This window comes from Mesoplodon densirostris, chromosome 14 (genome assembly GCF_025265405.1).
Source record: "Mesoplodon densirostris isolate mMesDen1 chromosome 14, mMesDen1 primary haplotype, whole genome shotgun sequence".
In the NCBI taxonomy this organism is placed as follows: Eukaryota; Metazoa; Chordata; class Mammalia; order Artiodactyla; family Ziphiidae; genus Mesoplodon; species Mesoplodon densirostris.
In genome coordinates, this window is record NC_082674.1 from 20,805,752 (window position 1) to 20,826,270 (window position 20,519).

Sequence of the window (20,519 nt, forward strand, 5' to 3'; positions counted from 1 at the left end):
AGACCTGAATGTCAGACTGACTAAGACCATCCCTAAATCGATACCAGTGGTCAAGGCAATACCATGCACGATTATTTTAGGCCTTGGTTGCCTGAACCAAAGAGAATGAGATTATTCTGATTGGTTTAAACCCTGGAGTTGAGCTGGATTCAGTCCCATGTAAACCACATGTGGCAACTACATAATGGGGTGAAATGGATATTGGGGTGAAAACCACAGATTCCATTATAGATTGTTTCTCTTTTTCCTGTAATTTGTAGAAGTTCTTTATGGAGTATGGGATTTAACCCTTTATTTTCCATGTTACACATATTTTCTCTGAATCTATTGTTTGCCTTTTAACTTTATTTTAGTGTCTTTTGCTATGTAGATATTTTACATGCTTATTTAATCAGTTCTTTTTGTTATTCTTTTCCATTATGGCCTCTGGGTTTTATACCATATGTTGGAAGCCTTTCCCCAAGATTATAAAAATATTCTCTGATATATTCTTGTAGTAAGCTAGAAAAGTATATATTTAGATTAATGCATCTGTAATTTGTACTTATAGTGTGAGCTATGGATCTAATTTTTTTCAGATGGTTAGCCATTTTCTCAACAAATCTATTGAATAATTCATCTTTCTCCCACTTATTTGAAATGTTATCTTTATTACATACTAAATTCTCATACACATGAGCATGCTTCTGAACTTGCTACATCCTGTTCTGTTGATTAGTTTCATTTATTCCTGTGCCAGAATTGAACTGTTTAATTACTGGTACTTTATAGAAAATTTTGATATCTGTTAGAGCAAGGTCCCCCTTTTTTTCAATCAGTATTTTCTTGACTAGTTTCATGAATTTTATTTCAAGAGGAACTTTACTTATGGGGATTTATATTCCAGACTCAAGTGGCATCAAATGTAGCTTCTGGTAAAGTGGTGCCCATCTCATGGGCCAATTTGTGTCTCCCTGGCCAGAGTCCCTTGAGTATACCTAGGCTGGTAAGCCTAGAGGTTGGACTCCTCCATCTCTTTCCAATCCATATATTTGGTAAATGTGATTTTTTTTTTCTTTTTGGAAGCCACAGGGCATCTCTTTTTAGTCAATGAAGACCTAAGAAAAGTTAAACAAGGCTTTTATATTGGCTGTTGCTGTGTAACAAATTACTCCAAAATGTAGCAGCTTAAAACAGTAAAAATTGATTATCTCATACAGTTTCTGATGGTCAGGAATTTGGGGGCAAATTAGCTGGACCGTTCTGACTTTGACTTTCTCATGAGGTTGCAGTCAGAATGCTGGAGAGGGCTGTAGTCATCTGAAAGCTTGTCTGTGCTAGAGGATTCACTTCCAAGCTCAGTCACATGGCTGTTGGCAGGAGGCGTCAGTTCCTCATCACCAGAGCCTCTTCATCGGGCTGCTCCTGAGGTGCCAGCTGGCTTCCCCTAGACCGAGTGATCTGAGAGACAGACCAAGACGGGAGCTGCAGGATCTCTTAACAGCCTAATCTCAAAAGTGACATCTCATCATTTCTGATGTATTCTTTTGTTTACACAGACCCACTATGTAAATAAAAATCAGGGAAGTGGAATTACTGATCAAAAGTTAGGTGCAGTTGCAGTTTTTTGACAGTTACAGTAATTGCTAAATTGCCCTCCATAGTGATGCATCTGTGGAGGTGCATCAGTTTACACCCTCAGCAGCAGTATATGAGAGAGTCTGTGTGTGTGCAGACTACCACATAATGAATATCAGACCTTTAAGTCAAATATTATACCTCTGTGCAGTTTTAATTTCTATTTCCCTTATGAATGAGATTGAACATCTTTTCATGTATCTGAGAACCATTTGTATTGATATTTCTATTTCTGTGACCAGTTTGTTCATATCCTTTGCCAATTTTTTTCTTACTGATTTGTAGGAACTCATTTTTGGGAATTTAGGGAAGTATTTAATATATTTTTTAATATAGAGGGGTTTATATTTGTATTATTTTGAAATAATATCAAGCTTATAAAAAAGTAGCAAATGCAGTGTACGAACTTTTTTTTCTTATAGCAGTTAAGATGTGATACTGCACTACCTCTGAATACTTCAGTGTGTATCCCCTTCAAATACATTCCATAAGGCATTCTGCATAATCACAATACAACCATCAAAATCAGGAAGCTCCCATTGGTGGCTTCATGATCATGTCCAGCAGGCTCTACTCCTTTGGCCCTAGAGAAAAGCATAAACTCTGGAGCTAGACTATCTGGCTTCAAATCACAGCTCTGCTTCTTACTAGTCTTTCAATCCCTGTATGCCTCCATTTCTCATCTCTTAAGAAGGGTGTAATAATCATGCGTACTTCATAGGTCCTTGTGAGGATTAGATGGGTTAATGCTTAGATTAGTGGTTTGCATACTATGTCAGTGTAGCTATTATATTAATAGAGGAAGGGTAGTTGGTAACAGAGTAAATTTTAAAGTATTTTATAGTAGTCATGGATGAGATATCAGAGATCATAGACTACACTATAAGCTACAAATTGTTCAAATAACCCAGAAAGTCCTTTTGTTCTTCTCTTTTTAGATTTAAGAATGACTTCCCTCTTGACTTACACTTTAAAAAATCTTCCCAGTACATCACAATGGGCCCTCAGATTTTGTAAGTTTCATTTGTTCTTTCTTTTTAAGATTAGATTGGTTGTGTAAGCATCTTGCACAGACATGGAATTGTACTGCTTTTTGTAAACACTTTATTTTGTCTTCCAGCTGTGAGGCCTCTGAGCTGTTCCTCCCAGTTACAAGCTGCCGCAGGTACAGTAATTTGTAAAAAAAAAAAAAAAAAAAAAAGGAAAAAAAAAAAGAAAAAAATAGTCTGATTTAGAGATAGATTCTAGAATCTAAATTTGTGAATTTTGAATAAAAACCAAAACTAGTTTGCTAACTCTCCCTTTTATTGAGCAACATGAACATCACTGTTGCCTTTAAATTAAAACAATATAGGACCAATCAATAACGATAGTACATGGTGTAGGGTGGGCTCGAGGATGTTGACAGGAGGTTCTGGGATGTGGAGCCTGATGGAGTCACGGAGGTTCCATGAATCTTACTGGTCAGTTTAATCAGCTACTGGCTGTCAGTCCTAGAGATGATTAGCTTACAAACACTTTGGAGACTGCTGTGGAGCCAAAAGGTAACTTTTTAAACTTTCAGTGACAGGCTTCTCTGTTAATGAATATCTTCTTAGTCCATGTGCAGGAGGATGCATACATGAAATAGGTGTGACTGTGGAACCAGTTAATAACAGAAGGTTGTTTAGTCAATATGAAATGAAAAAGGAAGGAAATTTGTTGATTTTATATGGTCTTTTAGACCCTTGGTAAAGACTTCTTCACTGTTGAATACATACTTTTGCAGAACCTACTGTAGGTATGTATCTTCAGTGGCCAGTGCTAAAAATACCCAGACAGGTTCTCCTTGCCTGGGTCCTGTATTGGCTATGACTTCTGATTTTGGTTTTATTATGGTGTTTCTGCTTGAATAATAGCTTAATAGAAAAAGCATCTTACTAAGATTCAGAAGACCTCTGCCCTGTTCCAGTTCTACTTCTTTCTGGACAGTTTGGCCTTGAACCGATCACTTTACTTCCCTGTGCTTTAGTTTCTTTATCTAAAAAAGAATAATAATTTTAGTCTTGTTAACCTCAAGTAGCTATGAAGATATCTCACAGCACTTTGAAAACTGTAAACTCAATATAAGTACAAGATGGGAATTCCCTGGAGGTCCAGTGGTTAGGACTCTGTGCTTCCAGTGGTTAGGACTCTGGGTTCGATCTCTGGTTGGGGAATTAAGATCCCACATATCACGTGGCTCGGCCAAAAAAAATATATATATATATATATATATGTGTGTGTGTGTACAAGATGATATTTTTTTTTTTTTTTTTTTTTTTTTTTTTTTCTTTTTGCGGTATGTGGGCCTCTCACTGTTGTGGCCTCTCCCGTTGCAGAGCACAGGCTCCGGATGCGCAGGCCCAGCGGCCATGGCTCACGGGCCCAGTCGCTCCGCGGCATATGGGATCCTCCCAGACCGGGGCACGAACCCGTATCCCCTGCATCGGCAGGCGGACTCTTAACCACTTGCGCCACCAGGGAGGCCCCAAGATGATATTTTTATATTGTTTTACTTAAGTATATTATCAGGGGTCTGTTGCCTAATCTCACCTAGAAAAGTTTCAAGTTGTCATGTCACAAATATATTTTCTGTGGCCTCTAAATTCTAATTAGAATATAGATTTGTATAGGCTCACAAAGAATAATTCCTTTCTATTTCATTTCACCTTTTCCCTAATTCTAATGTTCACCCAGGATTTTGCAGTCAGACAGATAGATCTGATTCTTTGCCAACTGGAAGGTCACATTGAATACCAACAGAGGGAAGGCATTTTTTCTGGCATATAGAGTATTCTTCTTCATATTGCTCTTAAAGTGTTTTGTGTTTCTGTCTCCCCAACTATATTGTGAGCCCTTCTGAGACTTAAGCCTTTTAGAGTCCCTGGTGTCTAACACTGTCCTAGCGATTTATGTTAACGTTGATGGTAATAGTGGTGCAAGAGGGCACATGATAAGACAAAGGAATGTGACCAGCTGATTTGAGGGGAGGGAGTGGGAATGTACCCATGCTGAACAGGTTTTAGGTTGCAATAATTTTGTAACTAATTCATCTTGAATTGCATGTGAATATGCTTGACAGTGCTATTAGGATGAAGGAATTAGAATAGAGGGATACAGGTTTATTGATGTTTCCAGGCATCAGATTGACTGGAAATGTGTCTGATGGAAATTTTGACTTATTCAATGGGTATATATACTATGCATCTTCCTTGACTTACAACAGGGTTACATCCTGACAAATCCATCATAAGTTGAAAATACTGTAAGTCAGGACTTCCTTGGTGGCTCAGTGGTTAAGAATCCACCTGCCAATGCAGGGGACACAGGTTTGATCCTTGGTCCGGGAAGATCCCACCTGCCGCGGAGCAACTAAGCCTGTGCGCCACAACTACTGAGCCTGCACTCTAGAGCCTGCAAACCACAACTACCTAGCCCACTTGCCACAACTACTGAAGCCCATGCACATAGAGCCTGTGCTCTGCAACAAGAGAAGCCACTGCAATGAGAAGCCTGCGCACCACAACAAAGAATAGCCCCCGCTTGTCACAACTAGAGAAACGCCCATGCTCAGCAATGATGACCCAATACAGCCATAAATAAATAAATAAATAAATGAATGAATAAGTTTGTTAAAAAAAAAAAGAATATATTGTAAGTCAAAAATGCATTTAGTACATCTAATCTATCAAACATCATAGCTTAGCCTAGCCTACCTTAAATGTGCTCAGAACACATTGGGCAAAATCATCTAACACAGGCCTATTTTATAATAAAGTATTGAATGTTATGTAATTTATTGAATATTGTACTGAAAGTGAAAAACAGAATGGTTGTATGAGTATAGAATGGTTGTAAATGCATTGGTTGTCTACCCCTGTGATTGTGTGACTGACTGGGAGCTATGGCTCACTGCTGCCCAGTATCATGAGAGAGTATCATACCATACCACTTATTGCTAGCCTGGGAAAAAAATGAAAATTCAGAATTCAAAGTATGGTTTCTACTGATGTGTATTGCTTTTGCACCATCCTAAAGTTAAAAATTCATAAGTTGAACCATGGAAAGTCAAGGACCATCTGTTTATCTATATATCTATATCCACAGACATACATATATATAAAACAATGGTATAATACATGGCATGTTTTCTCTCTGCTTTGATTAATTTTTTTTTAATGAAAGGTTTTTTTGTTTATTTATTTATTTATTTATTTATGGCTGCATTGGGTCTTTGTTACTGTGCGCGGGCTTTCTCTAGTTGCGGTGAGTGGGGCTGCTCTTTGTTGCGGTGCGCGGGCTTCTTATTGCGGTGGCTTCTCGTTGCGGAGCACGGGCTCTAGGCACGTGGGCTTCAGTAGTTGTGGCATGCGGGCTCAACAGTTGTGGCTCACGGGCTCTAAGCGCAGGCTCAGTAGTTGTGGCGCACGGGCTTAGTTGCTCCGTGGCATGTGGGATCTTCCTGGACCAGGGCTCGAACCCGTGTCCCCTGCATTGGCAGGCGGATTCTTAACCACTGCGCCACCAGGGAAGCCCTCTGCTTTGATTTTAATTGTGTATGTGAAATAGAGAATGTATATGTCAGCCATAGAATACTAGGTTTGGAGTTGGGAGGAGTGCTTGAGGTCATCTAATCTAGCTCCCATATTTGCAAATAAGAAATTTTTGGCAGAGCAGGGACTAGAACCCAGATATTTTAACCCCCTGTTCAGATTCTTACACTACATTGCTACTGAGTGCCCATAGCACTGTGGAATATATAAAAAAAAGCCTTTGAGAAAATTCTGATGTGATTAGGAGCCAGTGTGCACATGAAACAGAATTAGAGTCCTTGGGTGACTGTTCAATATATAATGAATATTATTATTATTACTATTATTATTTAATATTTCTTCTTTTTTTACAAAATGTATTTATTTATTTATTTCTGGCTGTGTTGGGTCTTCGTTTCTGTGCATGGGCTTTCTCTAGTTGTGGCAAGTGGGGGCCACTCTTCATCGCGGTGCACAGGCCTCTCACTATTGCGGCCTCTGTTGTTGCGGAGCACAGGCTCCAGACGCGCAGGCTCAGTAATTGTGGCTCACGGGCCCAGTTGCTCCGCGGCATGTGGGATCTTCCCAGACCAGGGCTCGAACCCGTGTCCCCTGCATTGGCAGGCAGATTCTCAACCACTGCGCCACCAGGGAAGCCCTGAATATTATTTTTAAATGTGACTTCTAGTATTATCTTAATTACTTTATAATATGCTAAATTGTTTGGCCAATTTTTGCCCCATAGGTTGCCATAGAAGTTAAGAGGCAGGAACTACAGGTAGCTGTAGTTATCAGGGAAGGCTTTATTTAGGAGGTGGAATGTGAACTAGGCCTTAGGGTAGGTAAGGATTAGATGGACAGAAAGGAGCCACTCAGATGGGAGGGTATATGAATGAAGGCAAGGGGTGTGAAATGAAGTCAAGGCTGTGAGGGCCTGGGGGCTTGCTCATCTTGCTACATGTTGAGCAGTGGTGGAGAACGTCTAAGGTCAGTCACAAGTAGTCTGCAAATCTTCAAGCTTAGTGGCCTTTCTTCAGTCCCCGTTCTCCTGAGTGTTGAAATAGTCGACCATCCTCTGCTCCTCGATACTCTCCTGCCTTTGCTTTCATGTACTGTTTTCTCCTCAGTCTCCTACTACCTCTCAAGTTTACCCTCTGTCCCACATGTTCTCTCTGCCCTCTACATGTGGGGAGATCACAAAACCAAGGGTCTTTTATTGTGAGTAAGGGGCCCACGCAAGTTAAGGATTAGAGGGCTTGAGTACTACAGCTAGGGAGGTATTAGGAGCCAAGCAGCTCTAGGGGCAGCCACTTTGTCTCAGTCCTGGCCACATGGTGTGTCACTTTCCTGGCCTTCCTGCTTCTCTTTATATTCTTCTTCACTCTTGCTGGCTTCTTTGCTCACTCAGGGTTTTTGCTGCCCCATAACTCTGACTTAAAAATAATTTCAGTTTATTATCACCCTGGTTCTTCCTCATGGCATTTTTCAGCTTCAACTAATTGGTATTTTTCTCCATGCTTTGCTTAGATTCCTGTGAGAGAGAATCAGATGCAGCTTATCACTTGTAGGTAGATGACATGGGTTACTGGTTGGCCACTCTATGGATTGACTTCAGGTAGTCAGGTAGTACCCACCCTGAATCTAACCAGCTTTGGGTGTGGGCTTAGGGACATGACGTCTATGATTGCCTCTTTGCAGGGACTCTAAGCAGGGCAGCTCCATTTAGAGGCGGCTATGGGTGAGCAGGCACTGCAAAATATGTCTCTGCTTTTCTTCTGTTTTTTTTTTTTTTTGAAGGTAGAAAGCAAGATTTATTGAGTACACTGCAAGGGAGCAGCGGGCGAGACCAAGAGGGGGTCTTCCTTGGGGGAAGAGAAACTGGGCTTCTTTTTGGTCCCTTTTGATCACCCTTGGGTTAATGTTCTACCCATATGGTGGTTAGGGCTGCGTATGTCATAGCTCAATCTTCCTGGTATACCAACTGCTTGCGACCATTGGTAATTTCCATTGGGGGAGGGTGTGATTGTCTTATCTTGAAAGGACCTCCCCAGCCTAAGATGGCTGTTCTATTGTTAAGCTCCACATTTCCCCCCAACAGATCAGCAAAGTCAAATCACTAACATCTGGGTGACAACATCATCTCATGCTACTTCTACTGAGAAGGGGCGATGTGGGGTCCCGGTTGGCTTTGCTGATCAGCTATGGGGCTGTGGGATAGTGTGAATAGAAATTTGGGGAGGCCTTTTCAAGAGTAGTCAGCTATATTGATTCTAGAGGTTGGAATCCTTGTCACCATTTGTAGCTTGATGAAATGAAATCATTTTTGTAGTGACTCACTTGAAGTACCTGGAAATGTTGGTGCATCAGGATGGACGGTCCTCAAGGGAGGATGGAAAGAGAAGGGGAATCTCGCAGCATGCCTGGATTTGCCAAGCCGCTGCTGCCGACTGCACCAGGCGTTGGAAGTGAGGAGTACCAAGGCTAGGGCCAAAGGACACTGCCACCCGATTAGGCAGGGACGGTTGGTCGGTATGGGACTGGGTTTTAGGTCCACTGAAGAGTTGCCTTGGCCAGGATACGCAGTCCCCGGTCTCCAGGGACCTCAGACCATCGGCAGTGTTGAAGAGGAGAAAAGACCATTTCCAGAATGTACCCCTTAGGGCGACAGCAAGTTGGGAGTCTCGTCCTGGAGGCCTTTGGGTCCCACCAAGGAGTAGACATGGCCATTTGCCCCGAGTCAGCAGGCCGATTGCTACCTGTTGGAAGATGGATCAGAAAAGGCAGAGAGAGGAGAGAGCGGTCTGGTCCCTGTGCTGGCCATCAAAATGCCCACAGAGTGCGGCGATGGGGCTGGCAACACGGGTGGTAAAAGAATTTACTAAGCCAGAAGTGAGGGTAGAAAGCGAGATTTATTGAGTACAACCTAAGGGAGTGCCAGGCAAGACCAAGGGGGCATCTGCCTCTTCTGTGTTCTAAAATGCATATGTATCATGGCTCTCCCAGCTACACCTCACTTCTCTTTGGAGCTTCAGTTTTGCATTTCTAGCTCACTGTCAAATGTACATATCCACCTGGGTGTCTCTCCATCACCTCAAAGTTAGCATGTTTAAAATTGAGGTCACTTTTCTTCCAAAACCAGTTCTTACTCTGTGTAGAATAGCTAGGTTTTCTTAGTCTCTACGCTTCCTTTATAATCCTGTTTTCCTTTCTTTCCATATCTGATTGGTCACCAAAATACATAGTCTTCCTTTATAAAATCTCTTGTATTGGTCCCTTCCTTTCCATTCACAATGATACTGCCTTTATTTTGGCCGTTAGCACCACATGCTTGTTTTTGCTACAGTCTCCTTGATAATCTCCATGTGCCTTTATCTCTTTCACCAACCAATTAGAGCTGCGAGGAGAATCTTTGTACCCCATTTTATCATGACTCTTAGCTTTCACTACTATTTTCTTAAAGTTGGTTGTAGATATTTATCATAAACAGCTCTCTATGACATAAGTGGGTGTGGTAAGGTGATTGTTAAAATTTTATGCCCAATTAGGATTTTTCTCTATCTCTGGTAATGAAGTAGTGGTGATAGGAGATGAATTTCAACATTAACAGCAATAAGAAAAGAATGAGACACATGTAGATAACACAAACACAGAGATCTTCCAGCTATATTGTTAAGTCAGAAAAGTAAACATAATACACAAGTGTGTGCATGTACATGCATAAAAAGAAAAAAAGTGGTAAAGTATATACACCAAATTAGCAGTATCTACCTCTGGGAAGGAAATTACATGGCAGCAGAGGACATAAAGAGGGAACTTTAGTTTTACTCTCCATATTTTAGTTACGTTTATTTTTCTTTTCTTTTAACCACCAGGATATGTTCATGTTTTATTTTTTAATTAAAACATTAGAGAAAGGTTGCTCTCTTTTTTTAAAAATTTATATATTTATTTTTGGCTGCGTTGGGTCTTTGTTGCTGCACACGGGCTTTCTCTAGTTGTGACGAGCGGGGGCTACTCTTCGTTGCAGTGCACGGGCTTCTTATTTCAGAGCACGGACTTCAGTAGTTGCGGCTCGTGGGCTGTAGGCGCACGGGCTCAGTAGTTGTGGTGCACGGGCTTAGTTGCTTCGTGGCATGTGGGATCTTCCCGGACCAGGGCTCGAACCTGTGTCCCTTGCATTGGCAGGCGGATTCCTAACCACTGTGTCACCAGGGAAGCCCCAAGGTTGCTCTTTTGATGTTAGAAAATAACTAGACAAATTGAGCCAGAATTCAGGAAGCATTCTGGGTTTTTGTAGAATGGCAGTAGTCACCAACCAAATGCCTTTATTTCTACATAGAAAAGCAAGAATATTAAGCTATATGAAGACTAAACGATATCAGTCATTGTAACTTCTAATATTAAGGGCAGACTTAATTGGTTGCTTTCAGTGGAATAGATTGTCAAACATTTGATTTAAAAAAACCCAAAAAACAATTTGTTAATGGCATAAACAACCTTATCATTAGGTATAATCTCTGTGTTTACCTTAAATATTTTTTGGAAATTTGTAAATGCTAGTTAATTTCTTAATCCTTTTTTTTTTTTTTTTTTTTTTTTTAGTTGAAGTGGTTTGGTAAATGACAAATGCAACTTGGCATTGAATGTCTGTCTTTAAAAATGTAAAAAGTCATTTGACTTCATATATTTTATTTTTTTTTTTAAGATTTTTTTGATGTGGACCATTTTTAAAGTGTTTATCGAATTTGTTACAATACTGCTTCTGTTTTATGTTTTTGTTTTGTTTTTGGTCCGTGAGGCATGTGGGATCGTAGCTCCCTGACAGGGATCGAATCCGCACCCCTTGCATTGGAAGGTGAAATCTTAACCACTGGACTGCCAGGGAAATCCCTGACTTCATATATTTTAGTTAATTGTTCTTTGAACTTTCTCTTAAAGCTGTCCAGACAAAATCGAAGCAAACCTTAGCCAAACCCAACATAAGGAACGTTGTGGTGGTGGATGGTGTCCGCACTCCATTTTTACTGTCAGGCACTTCGTAAGTATGAAATGATTTTATTACATATTCTTTCTTTCTGTCTTCTTTTTTCTCTCCAGCTGTATTGAGGTGTGGTTAACAAATAAAAACTGTATATATTTAGGTTGTACACAGTGATTTTTTAAGGCATTCAATGTGATGATTTTATATATATGTATATATATGTGTATATACATTGTGAAATGATTACCACAGTCGAGTTAATTAACACATCCATCACCCCATGTACTTTATTTATTCCTTTTTTTAAGGCACTTTCAAAAGGGATCTTTGTCAGTGTAACCCAGTAGGTAATACTATTGCTAGTGGGCTAATATATGAAAAACATTTTCATGAAACTAATACAGAATAAGTCAAGCCAGTGGTGAAATAATGTGACAAAATTTGTTTTTTATCCATTCTCCTGAGTAAGCCTCATGTAGTGTTAGATTGAACCAGTCATATTTTAAAAACCTAGTGTGGGACCAGATAGTTTGCTTCTAACAGAGATATCCTTTCCTCATCTGAAGATAAGTACTGTGCGTTGTTTCTATGCCTCTTCGGAAGTTTGAATATGGAGAATGTGGGCCCATGGGCATTCTGAAGGACCTTTAATCTTTGGCTTTGGTTTCCTGGAAATTATCAGAACTGGAGTTGATGGACTGGTCCAAACCCTGGTACAGCACAACCCCAAGTATATGGAATAAGAATGATCCTAGACCAGCCCCCAAGTTCCCCAGAACCAAACTGCTGTTCTCCGTAGACTTTTCTCCTCCTTTTTTGTCCCCAAGTGAGGCCCAGGCTGTCCAAAAGTTGACGATGGACTTTGGGAACTAGGTGCAAACTAAATGAAACATTGGTTCTATTCTGTTTAGATTGTTTCATTGTTTGTATTTTGAACTAGCAGTTACTAACTTAAAAATATTGGAATAGGGAGATGTCAAAAAATAGGGAATGTCAGGCATCTGCTAAAAATAACGAGACCTTTCTGTACTAATGTGGGAAGATCTTGAAGATATGTTAGGTGTAAAAAGCAAGGTTCAGAGCAGTGTGTATAATGCCACCATTTGTGGAAGATACCTGTGTGTGTGTGTGTGCACGCGCATACATACACAAACAATAAATGTTCATTTTTAAACGATGGTTTAGAACCTAGAGAGTATTTTCTTATGTAAGTGAATGCTGGTGAAGTTTCTTCATTCACCCTCTTCTCTCAATATAGTATTATAACTTTCGTGTACTGACACAACAGCAGTAAGAGTAAGAATCTGAAGCTTTAGCCACAGGGAAGTGATGAGAGGGGATCCTCCTTGTACTCAGCAGTAACAGGGTAGGAAAAGAAAGTTCCATCAAGAGAAGAAAGTTCTTGGCTAGGAAGACCATTTTTTTGTAAGGGCTGTTTGTATACTGTGTAGAACTTTGATTCCAACTGTTTTACTAGCTGTTAAAAAAAATACAAACACGCTCAACTATATTATTTACTTCCATTATTTAAACATTTGCTTTGATAATTGGTATTTGCGTGAAGTTTGAGATATTCAGCACATTAGCATAGGGTTTATTCCTTTTGTTGTGTTTTATTATTGTGTTTTAGTTTAATTTAGGATCCTAATTTAGAAAGAAGATAAAGTTCATGAGTGATTTAGCGACACAGAGAAGAGCACTGAGTAACGTAAGAAAATATAGTTACTAGAGAAGAAAGAATAAAAATTTTAAGGTAATATTCATGTACAGCACAAAAGTGACCAAAAAATAATATAGAAGGAAGAACTTATAAAGAAGACAAATAGTTAAGTCATATTATTAATCTTACGATTGAGGTGACAAATGAGTCTTCTATAATAGAAGATCATTTTCTAGGTAGAAAAAGATCTTTTTCTGTTTAATTTGAAGAAGCTTTGCTTTCAACTTGAGTGATATTTGAAAGACTAGGTTTTTCTTAGAGGTAGAAAGCACGTTGGAAGCACCCCTAGGAGTACACTGCAACAGTGACATTTGGGAGTCTTATCAGGCATCCCGGTAGAGAGGGGTATAGGAGCATGAGAATAAAGATTGTAAAATGCTAAATAATTATGGTTCAGATATTTTTAAATTGACACACGACTTTTTCCCAAGTTATTCTGCTCTAAATTTGAGGGAACTGGTTTTACCTATGAAAGATTTTTAAAACTACTGATGATTCTTCTGTGATTCAGAGTAAAAATAAAAACATTTTTGGATTTTTTAGGCTTTAATTTTTAGGAATTTAAAGAATGAATATTCTTATTTAATCCAATGGTTAAATCTTTGGCTTAAAAATAAAGGGAATTTATTTTTTAAATTTAAATAGACAGAGTTCACATCCACATCTTGGTTTCTAAATACCCATTCTTCAATAGAAGGAACCAGGCTTCCTAGAAGAACGACTAGGTCTGGGCCAAAAAAAAAAAATACAAGATGTACCTGGAGCAGTTTGGAGTGCCAGAAAGTAAAGAAGTGCTTAAAAATATAGGGCTTCCCTGGTGGCGCAGTGGTTGAGAGTCTGCCTGCTAATGCAGGGGACACGGGTTCGAGCCCTGGTCTGGGAGGATCCCACATGCCGTGGAGCAGCTAGGCCCGTGAGCCACAACTACGGAGCCTGTGCTCCGCAACAAGAGAGGCCGCGATAGTGAGAGGCCTGCGCACCGCAATGAAGAGTGGCCCCCCGCTTGCCACAACTAGAGAAAGCCCTCGCACAGAAACGAAGACCCAACACAGCCAAAAATATAAATAAATAAATAAAATTTTAAAAATGGAGCATGTCAATAGGACACAGGACCAGGAATTCCATGGCAGTCCAGTGGTTAGGACTTGGTGCTTCCGTTGCCAGGGGCCCGGGTTCAATCCCTGGTCAGGCAACTAAGATCCTGCAAGCCATGCGGCTCTGCCAAAAAAAAAAAAAAAAAAGAGACAGGACCAGCCTAAAATACCTTTCAATGACAAAACCTGGAACAATTTAATTAATAAGTTATGATGGTATTATGCCATAGCCCAAAGAATACATCAGATATCTATGAGTACAATCTGATATAAATAAATGATAGAATAAAAAATAAAAGAGAAAGGACAAGTCTTTCTTAAAGAAGAATTTCAATTAATAAATACAGAAGGAATGAGGAAAATAAATAAATAAAGCAACATTAGAACACCACAGGAATAATTGCTGCAACCAGGATCTACGAATGAATGCTAAAATTAGTGGGTGAGAAATGTTAAGAAGAAACAAGATATTTGCATAGCCTCAACTCTCTCCCCTCAAGTATTTATTAACTACTGTGATGATTTTAACATGTGTCCATAATTTCTTTGTTACTTTTTCCACTAGGAAGTAGAGCTTAGTTCTTCTCCCCTTGAGTAAGGGCCAGAGTAGTGACTCATTTCTAACAAATTGAATTCAGAAAGGGAAAAATAGTGAAGAAAACCATACTTTAACGAAGTGATCAAGTTAACATCACCAGTAATAAGTCATGTTGCTATCACGTACACTCTGATAAGAAGCAGTGGGAAGGGCACTTTACCTCTGTGATACACTTCCCTCATATCCATAACCCCAGTCTTCCAAGTGTCAAGGGTCAAGAAAGAAAAGGAAAGACTGAGAAACTGTCACTGATCGGAGGAGATTAAGGAATCATGACAACAAAATGCATAATGCCCTTTTACTGGAACAGAGCAGTAAAAAGGCATTAGTGGAAAAACTGGTGAGGTCCAGATAAAGTTAGCTTAGTGAATTGTATTGTGCCAGTATTAATTTCTTAGTTTTGACAAGTACATCATGGTTATGTAAGATTAGCTTTAGAGGAAGCAGGGTAAAGGGTATACAGGAACTCTGTTCTATCTTTCCAATTCTTTGTAAACCTCAAATTACTTTAAAACAAAATTTTCTTAAAAGTCCAATATATTGCTCATGTCCCTTGAGACATCACAAAATAATGAATGTTTTAAAAATAAAGGAGAACTTAAAAGGTGGGGTTTAAATAAAAATATTGTATTAAATAAAATATTAAATGTTAAATATTTAACATGTGTCATGCTGAACAATAAGACAGTGGGCAAGATTCTTGTTCGATTCTTAGCCAGCTCAAAAGGAGTCAAGGCTTGCCAGATTTTTAAGGATGACAAATAGCAAAGTCACACTATTTCTTCATTTGGAATGATGTTAAGTGCATTTATAGCATCATATGTTAGATTATTTCTTTAGTTATTTCAGACAGAATGAAAAACATTTTTTATTAAAGCTCTAGGCTTTTGGTTTAAATTATTTTCTTTCCCCAGATATAAAGACCTGATGCCACATGATTTGGCTAGAGCGGCGCTTTCGTGAGTAAATGCAGTTTCATTTTAGTTCTTACTTCATTAAAAGTACTTTTCTCCAGTTTTTACACTTGAAATAGCATGTTTAATGGAATTTCCATATCTAAGATATGTTAACTTTTATGTGGTGAGAAAAAACACTTAGTAGATTTTACAAGATTCATTTATTCTTCATTTTAGCCATATGTGCTACACAAATTCAAGCAGCTGGTGAATGTCAGCGACCTTTATTTTGTAGGCGTGACTATTTCTTGGCATGACAGTATTCCTTAATGAGTACTGTAGCTAGCTGTTGGTTGTAAACAATTTAGGGCTAGATTGATCAGGCTAGTCCTACATTGATCAGGCTAAATACAATACATATATTTGATGATTATCTTAGAAACTTCATACTGTACGAGGATAGCTGAACAAATAATGCAAATACAGATGCAGAACCTGTGTATACAGAGGACCAACTGTACTATGCCATTTTATTTAACGGACATGAGCATCCTCAGATTTTGGTATCCCTGGTGGGATGGGGATGTGGTTATTTATCTAGAACAAAGCCTAGAATGAGACCTGAAGGTTCCTGTGCAAACCAAATAAAAATGTAAAATTAGATGTGGTTGCATGAGATTGAGATGGAAGAATAATTTGATGAGAGTCAACATGTAAGGCATTATCATTCATTGATGCTTTGCCTTTGTGTCTTTAAGCAGCTACAGGTCTTTCATAGTCTGAAAAAACCCTTCTTTGCACCTTTCTGCCCATCTTGTTCTGTTTGTTCTCTTCCTGCCAGCCTTTAAGCATAAATGAAAGCAGCAGTTGCTTTTCTTTTCTTACTGTCCATTCATTCTGCTTAATCCCATAACTGCTTCCATTCCCATTGCTCTACAGTAATATACTTTGGAAGCGTCTCTTAATAATGACTGTGTAATCACTAAGCGCACCAGTTTTTTCTCAGACCTCAATGACTTTGTCTTCTATAGCATTTGACACTGTCAGCTCTACTTGAAACTGTCTTCCTTTGACTTCATGTTAGGCCATTACGGTTTTCCTTCCATTTTCTGACTGATTCTTTTCTACTTCTTAAAAAACGGGATCCCTTCTTCTGTCTCTTTTTTAAAGGTATTTTGTAAGTTTTAGTCCTTAGAACTTTGCATTTCTCTGTATGCATGCTTTTCCCTAAAAATCTCATCTACTTAATCTTTATTTTTTTATGTAGAGGACTTCCAGATCTCTAAACTTGACCTCTTTTCTTAGGTATCTCAAGCTCAGCATGTAAAAAATAAAAATTATCTTTTCCCTGAAGCCAGCTTACTTTCCCATTCCTGATAATGGTGCTATTTCTGATTATGGTCCCAGGCTGGAGATTTACAGGTTTTTCCTCAACTTTCTGTCTTAAAAAATGTCAACTATACAATAAAATTGAAAGTGAACACCTAAATACCCCTCACTTAGCATTAATAAGTGTTATTATTTTGCCATGTTTTCTATAGCTATATGGTTTGAAGCATTTGACATTGTTTCAGGCATCTTGATAACTTCAGCCTTAAATTCTTCAGCTAGTACTCCTAAGAATGAGGACCTTCTCTGTTATCCACAATACCATTACCATAGCTAAGATGATAATGATTGTATGATAACTTCTAATATCCAGTTCATAGTCAAATCCCCCTCACTTGTTCCAAGAATGTCCTTTCTTTTAATTTTTTTTTTTTCCAAACCAGGACCTGGTCAAAGTTCATATTACAAATGAACATGTCTCTTTGGTCTCTTTTAATTTAGGATATCCCTCCACTCCACCCCCCATGAGAGTGACTTTTTGAAAAGGCCAGGCCAGCTGGCCTGTAGAATGTCCCACATTCTGGATGTTTCTTCGTAGTAATATTTAACTTTCCTCTGAATTTCCTATAAACTGGAAGTTAGATCTCTAAGCTTGATTAGATTCAGGTTAAACATTTTTTGGTAAGAATGCTTCATAGGTAAAGTGCATGGGTATTGCATCATGTTAAGAGGCGCATGATGTGTAATGTTAAATCTAACCACACGGTCATGGTGATCAGACCACTAGATCTCTTGATTATAAAGGTGTATTTTTTTCCTTTGCAATTAGTAAGTCACCTGTAAAGTGATATCTTAACACCATGTAAACATCTTGTTCCCCAACAACCTTTGACCAAATGGTCTTAGCATTCATTGATAATTTTTGCCTAGATTAGTTATTACATTAGAGATTACAAAATTATGACTTTGATCATTCTTTTATTCCTCCTATATTTATTGGTCGGTATTTTTCTGTAAAGAACAGCTTTTCTTTTTTTTTTTTAAAGTGATGTGGACTTATAAATTTTTTATTTATTAATTGTGTTAAAGCCAAGCTTGGTCACTGTTCTTTTTGAAGCTCAGATTATCCCATAGTTTATCTGTGGGAGTTCCTTCAGGTTGGCTCCTATGGCCCTTTTGTTTTTTAGTATAATATTGTTTTTTGAGTGTAATTTGCATACAATAAAATGCACATATTTTTAAGTATATAGTTTTATGAATTTTGTCAAATGTGTACACCCTTGTTCCTGTTTTTGCTATGGTCCCATTAATCTTTGAGTGCTTTCTTATTTTTGGCACAAAAAAGATCAGAGAGGTTCACTTTGTACTTTTCTTGCCTTAGACCTGGCCTCAGTCATTTTTAAAAAAGTTAATACCTTTAAGGCTTCCATGGTTGCACAGTGGTTAAGAACCCGCCTGCCAATGCAGGGGACACGGGTTCGAGCCCTGGTCCGGGAAGATCCCACATGCTGTGGAGCAACAAGGCTTGTGGGCCACAACTTCTGAGTCTGCACTCTAGAGCCTGCGAGCCACAACTACTGAAGCCCGTGCACCTAGAGCCCGTGCTCTGCAACAAGAGAAGCCACCGCAGTGAGAAGCCTGCGCACCGCAACGAAGAGTAGCCCCTGCTCGCCGCAACTGGAGAAAGCCCGCACACAGCAACGGAGACCCAATGCAACCAAAATTAATTAATTAAGTAATTAATTTAAAAAAGAAAAGTTAATACCTTTGCTAGTAAATGGCATTTAGAAACCAAGTCTGAGTTCAAGATGTGCTCATTCCTACTGGAGTGTTATTGCTTCTAGTCTCTATCAGTGATCAGAACTAGAAAAATATATGTTATTTAAATTGTGTTTATATTGATACTTCAAATTTAACATAACTGGGATTTTACTCTTTAATTTTCTATTTGTTTCTCTTTTCTTCTTTTTTAAAAAAAATATTTATTTATTTATTTGGTTGCACCAGGTCTTAGTTGCAGCAGGTGGGCTCCTTAGTTGTTGCATGCGAACTCTTGGTTGCAGCACACATGTGGGATCTAGTTCCTTGACCAAGGATCGAACCCTGGGCCCACTGCATTGGGAGCTCGGAGTCCTAACCACTGCACCACCAGGGAAGCCCCCTCTTTGATTTTTGACTGAAAACTTTGGTTTATATATGTTTTATCCTATTTCAAATTATTTCTTTAAAATTTTTTTATTAGGGTATAGTTGATTTATAATCTTATATTAGTTTCAGGCATACAACATAGTGATTTAAAATTTTTATAGATTATATTCCGAATTATTTATGATTCTTCCCATTTAACTTCTCATTGCCAATTGAGCATCAGAGGTTGACTTTTTTTTTTTTTTTTTTTTTTGCGGTACGCGGGGCTCTCACTGCTGTGGCCTCTCCCGTTGCGGAGCACAGGCTCCAGACGCGCAGGCTCAGCGGCCATGGCTCACGGGCCCAGCCGCTCCGCGGCATGTGGGATCTTCCCAGACCGGGGCACGAACCTGTGTCCCCTGCATCGGCAGACGGACTCTCAACCACTGCGCCACCAGGGAAGCCCCAGAGGTTGACTTTTTAAATTAGACTTTAATTTCTTTGATAAGGTGCCACATGCTTGTCAAATTAAGGAAAAGATACAGTCTCTACTCTTAAATCCAAAGTTAACCTTTTAACCAAAGTTAACTGTAGTGCCTTATGTGATGATCTGTGGCACTATCTTGAATGTATGAAATGTTTCTTTGCTTTGGACTTCTGCTGGCAGGGGTTTGTTGCATCGGACCAGTGTCCCAAAGGATGTTGTTGATTATATCATCTTCGGCACAGTTATACAGGAAGTGAAAACAAGCAATGTGGCTAGAGAGGTGAGTAAAACAAACTTTATATTGTTTAAAGATTGATAGGAGAATCAATTTGAGTTTTAATTAATAGAATTTACTCTTTAAAAGTTTTTAAAATTCATTAAAGTTATATTTGACTTAAATGTGATTTTACTACTTGAATTATTTTATATTTAAAAGAATTATTGTATAAATCAAATGACATACACTATACTAAAATATATTTATACTATACATCAAATCAATTATTTGAGCTGGTTTGGGATATTTTAGTTTGTTTTCTCTTAGGAAAATAGAGATTATGGCAAAGTATGGCTGATGTGACTTTTAGTAATGCTAGATATTGTGGCCTCTAACTTAAAATTTCAACATTTTACAAAGAACTTATTTCATAACACGGTTTTTGTTGGAGGTAGCCTTGCTTATTCATTTGTTCCCTTTGACTAGATGACACATAGGTCAGTTTCTTTTTTAACTATTTCACAGGTGTTTACTTTTACCCTAGTTGGCACAGCTCCATGTAGTGTTTATGGGGCAGCTGAGATATGACAGGCCTTGGAACTTCTGCAGCATGTTCTCCAGGCATTTCATAATGAATAGTCCAAAAACATTTTCTGGGCTTTGTTTCAATTCAAAAGTGGCTATTTGGGTAAAGTTGGCTCCAAAGCACATTTCAGTATGCTAAGCATTTTCTTTATTTCTGGTTTGTGCTTGCCATATTATTGTGTTCAGTATAGTTGGAAGGTCAGTAACTTTCACCACTGTCAGCCAAGAGAAGGGGAAATGAGCAGGACTGAAAGTATTTTTGTCCCCCCTTTTTACTCATCAGTATATGTTAAGACTGCTGAAGGCCTGGTGTTA

At 38.8% G+C, this 20,519-nt stretch overlaps 1 protein-coding gene across 5 annotated transcripts in view; it reads left to right on the forward strand.

Moving 5' to 3' along the window:
* HADHB (hydroxyacyl-CoA dehydrogenase trifunctional multienzyme complex subunit beta) overlaps window positions 1-20,519 on the forward strand; it is a 38,408-nt gene that overhangs the window by 3,689 nt on the left and 14,200 nt on the right. For all 5 annotated transcript variants that reach the window (XM_060116662.1, XM_060116661.1, XM_060116660.1 and 2 more), the window contains 5 exons: window positions 2,556-2,630; window positions 2,738-2,782; window positions 11,109-11,208; window positions 15,478-15,522; window positions 19,583-19,682. In XM_060116662.1, the coding sequence (XP_059972645.1) occupies window positions 2,564-2,630; window positions 2,738-2,782; window positions 11,109-11,208; window positions 15,478-15,522; window positions 19,583-19,682 (357 nt within the window). In that variant the 5' untranslated portion in view covers window positions 2,556-2,563. The remainder of the gene's footprint in view (window positions 1-2,555; window positions 2,631-2,737; window positions 2,783-11,108; window positions 11,209-15,477; window positions 15,523-19,582; window positions 19,683-20,519) is intronic.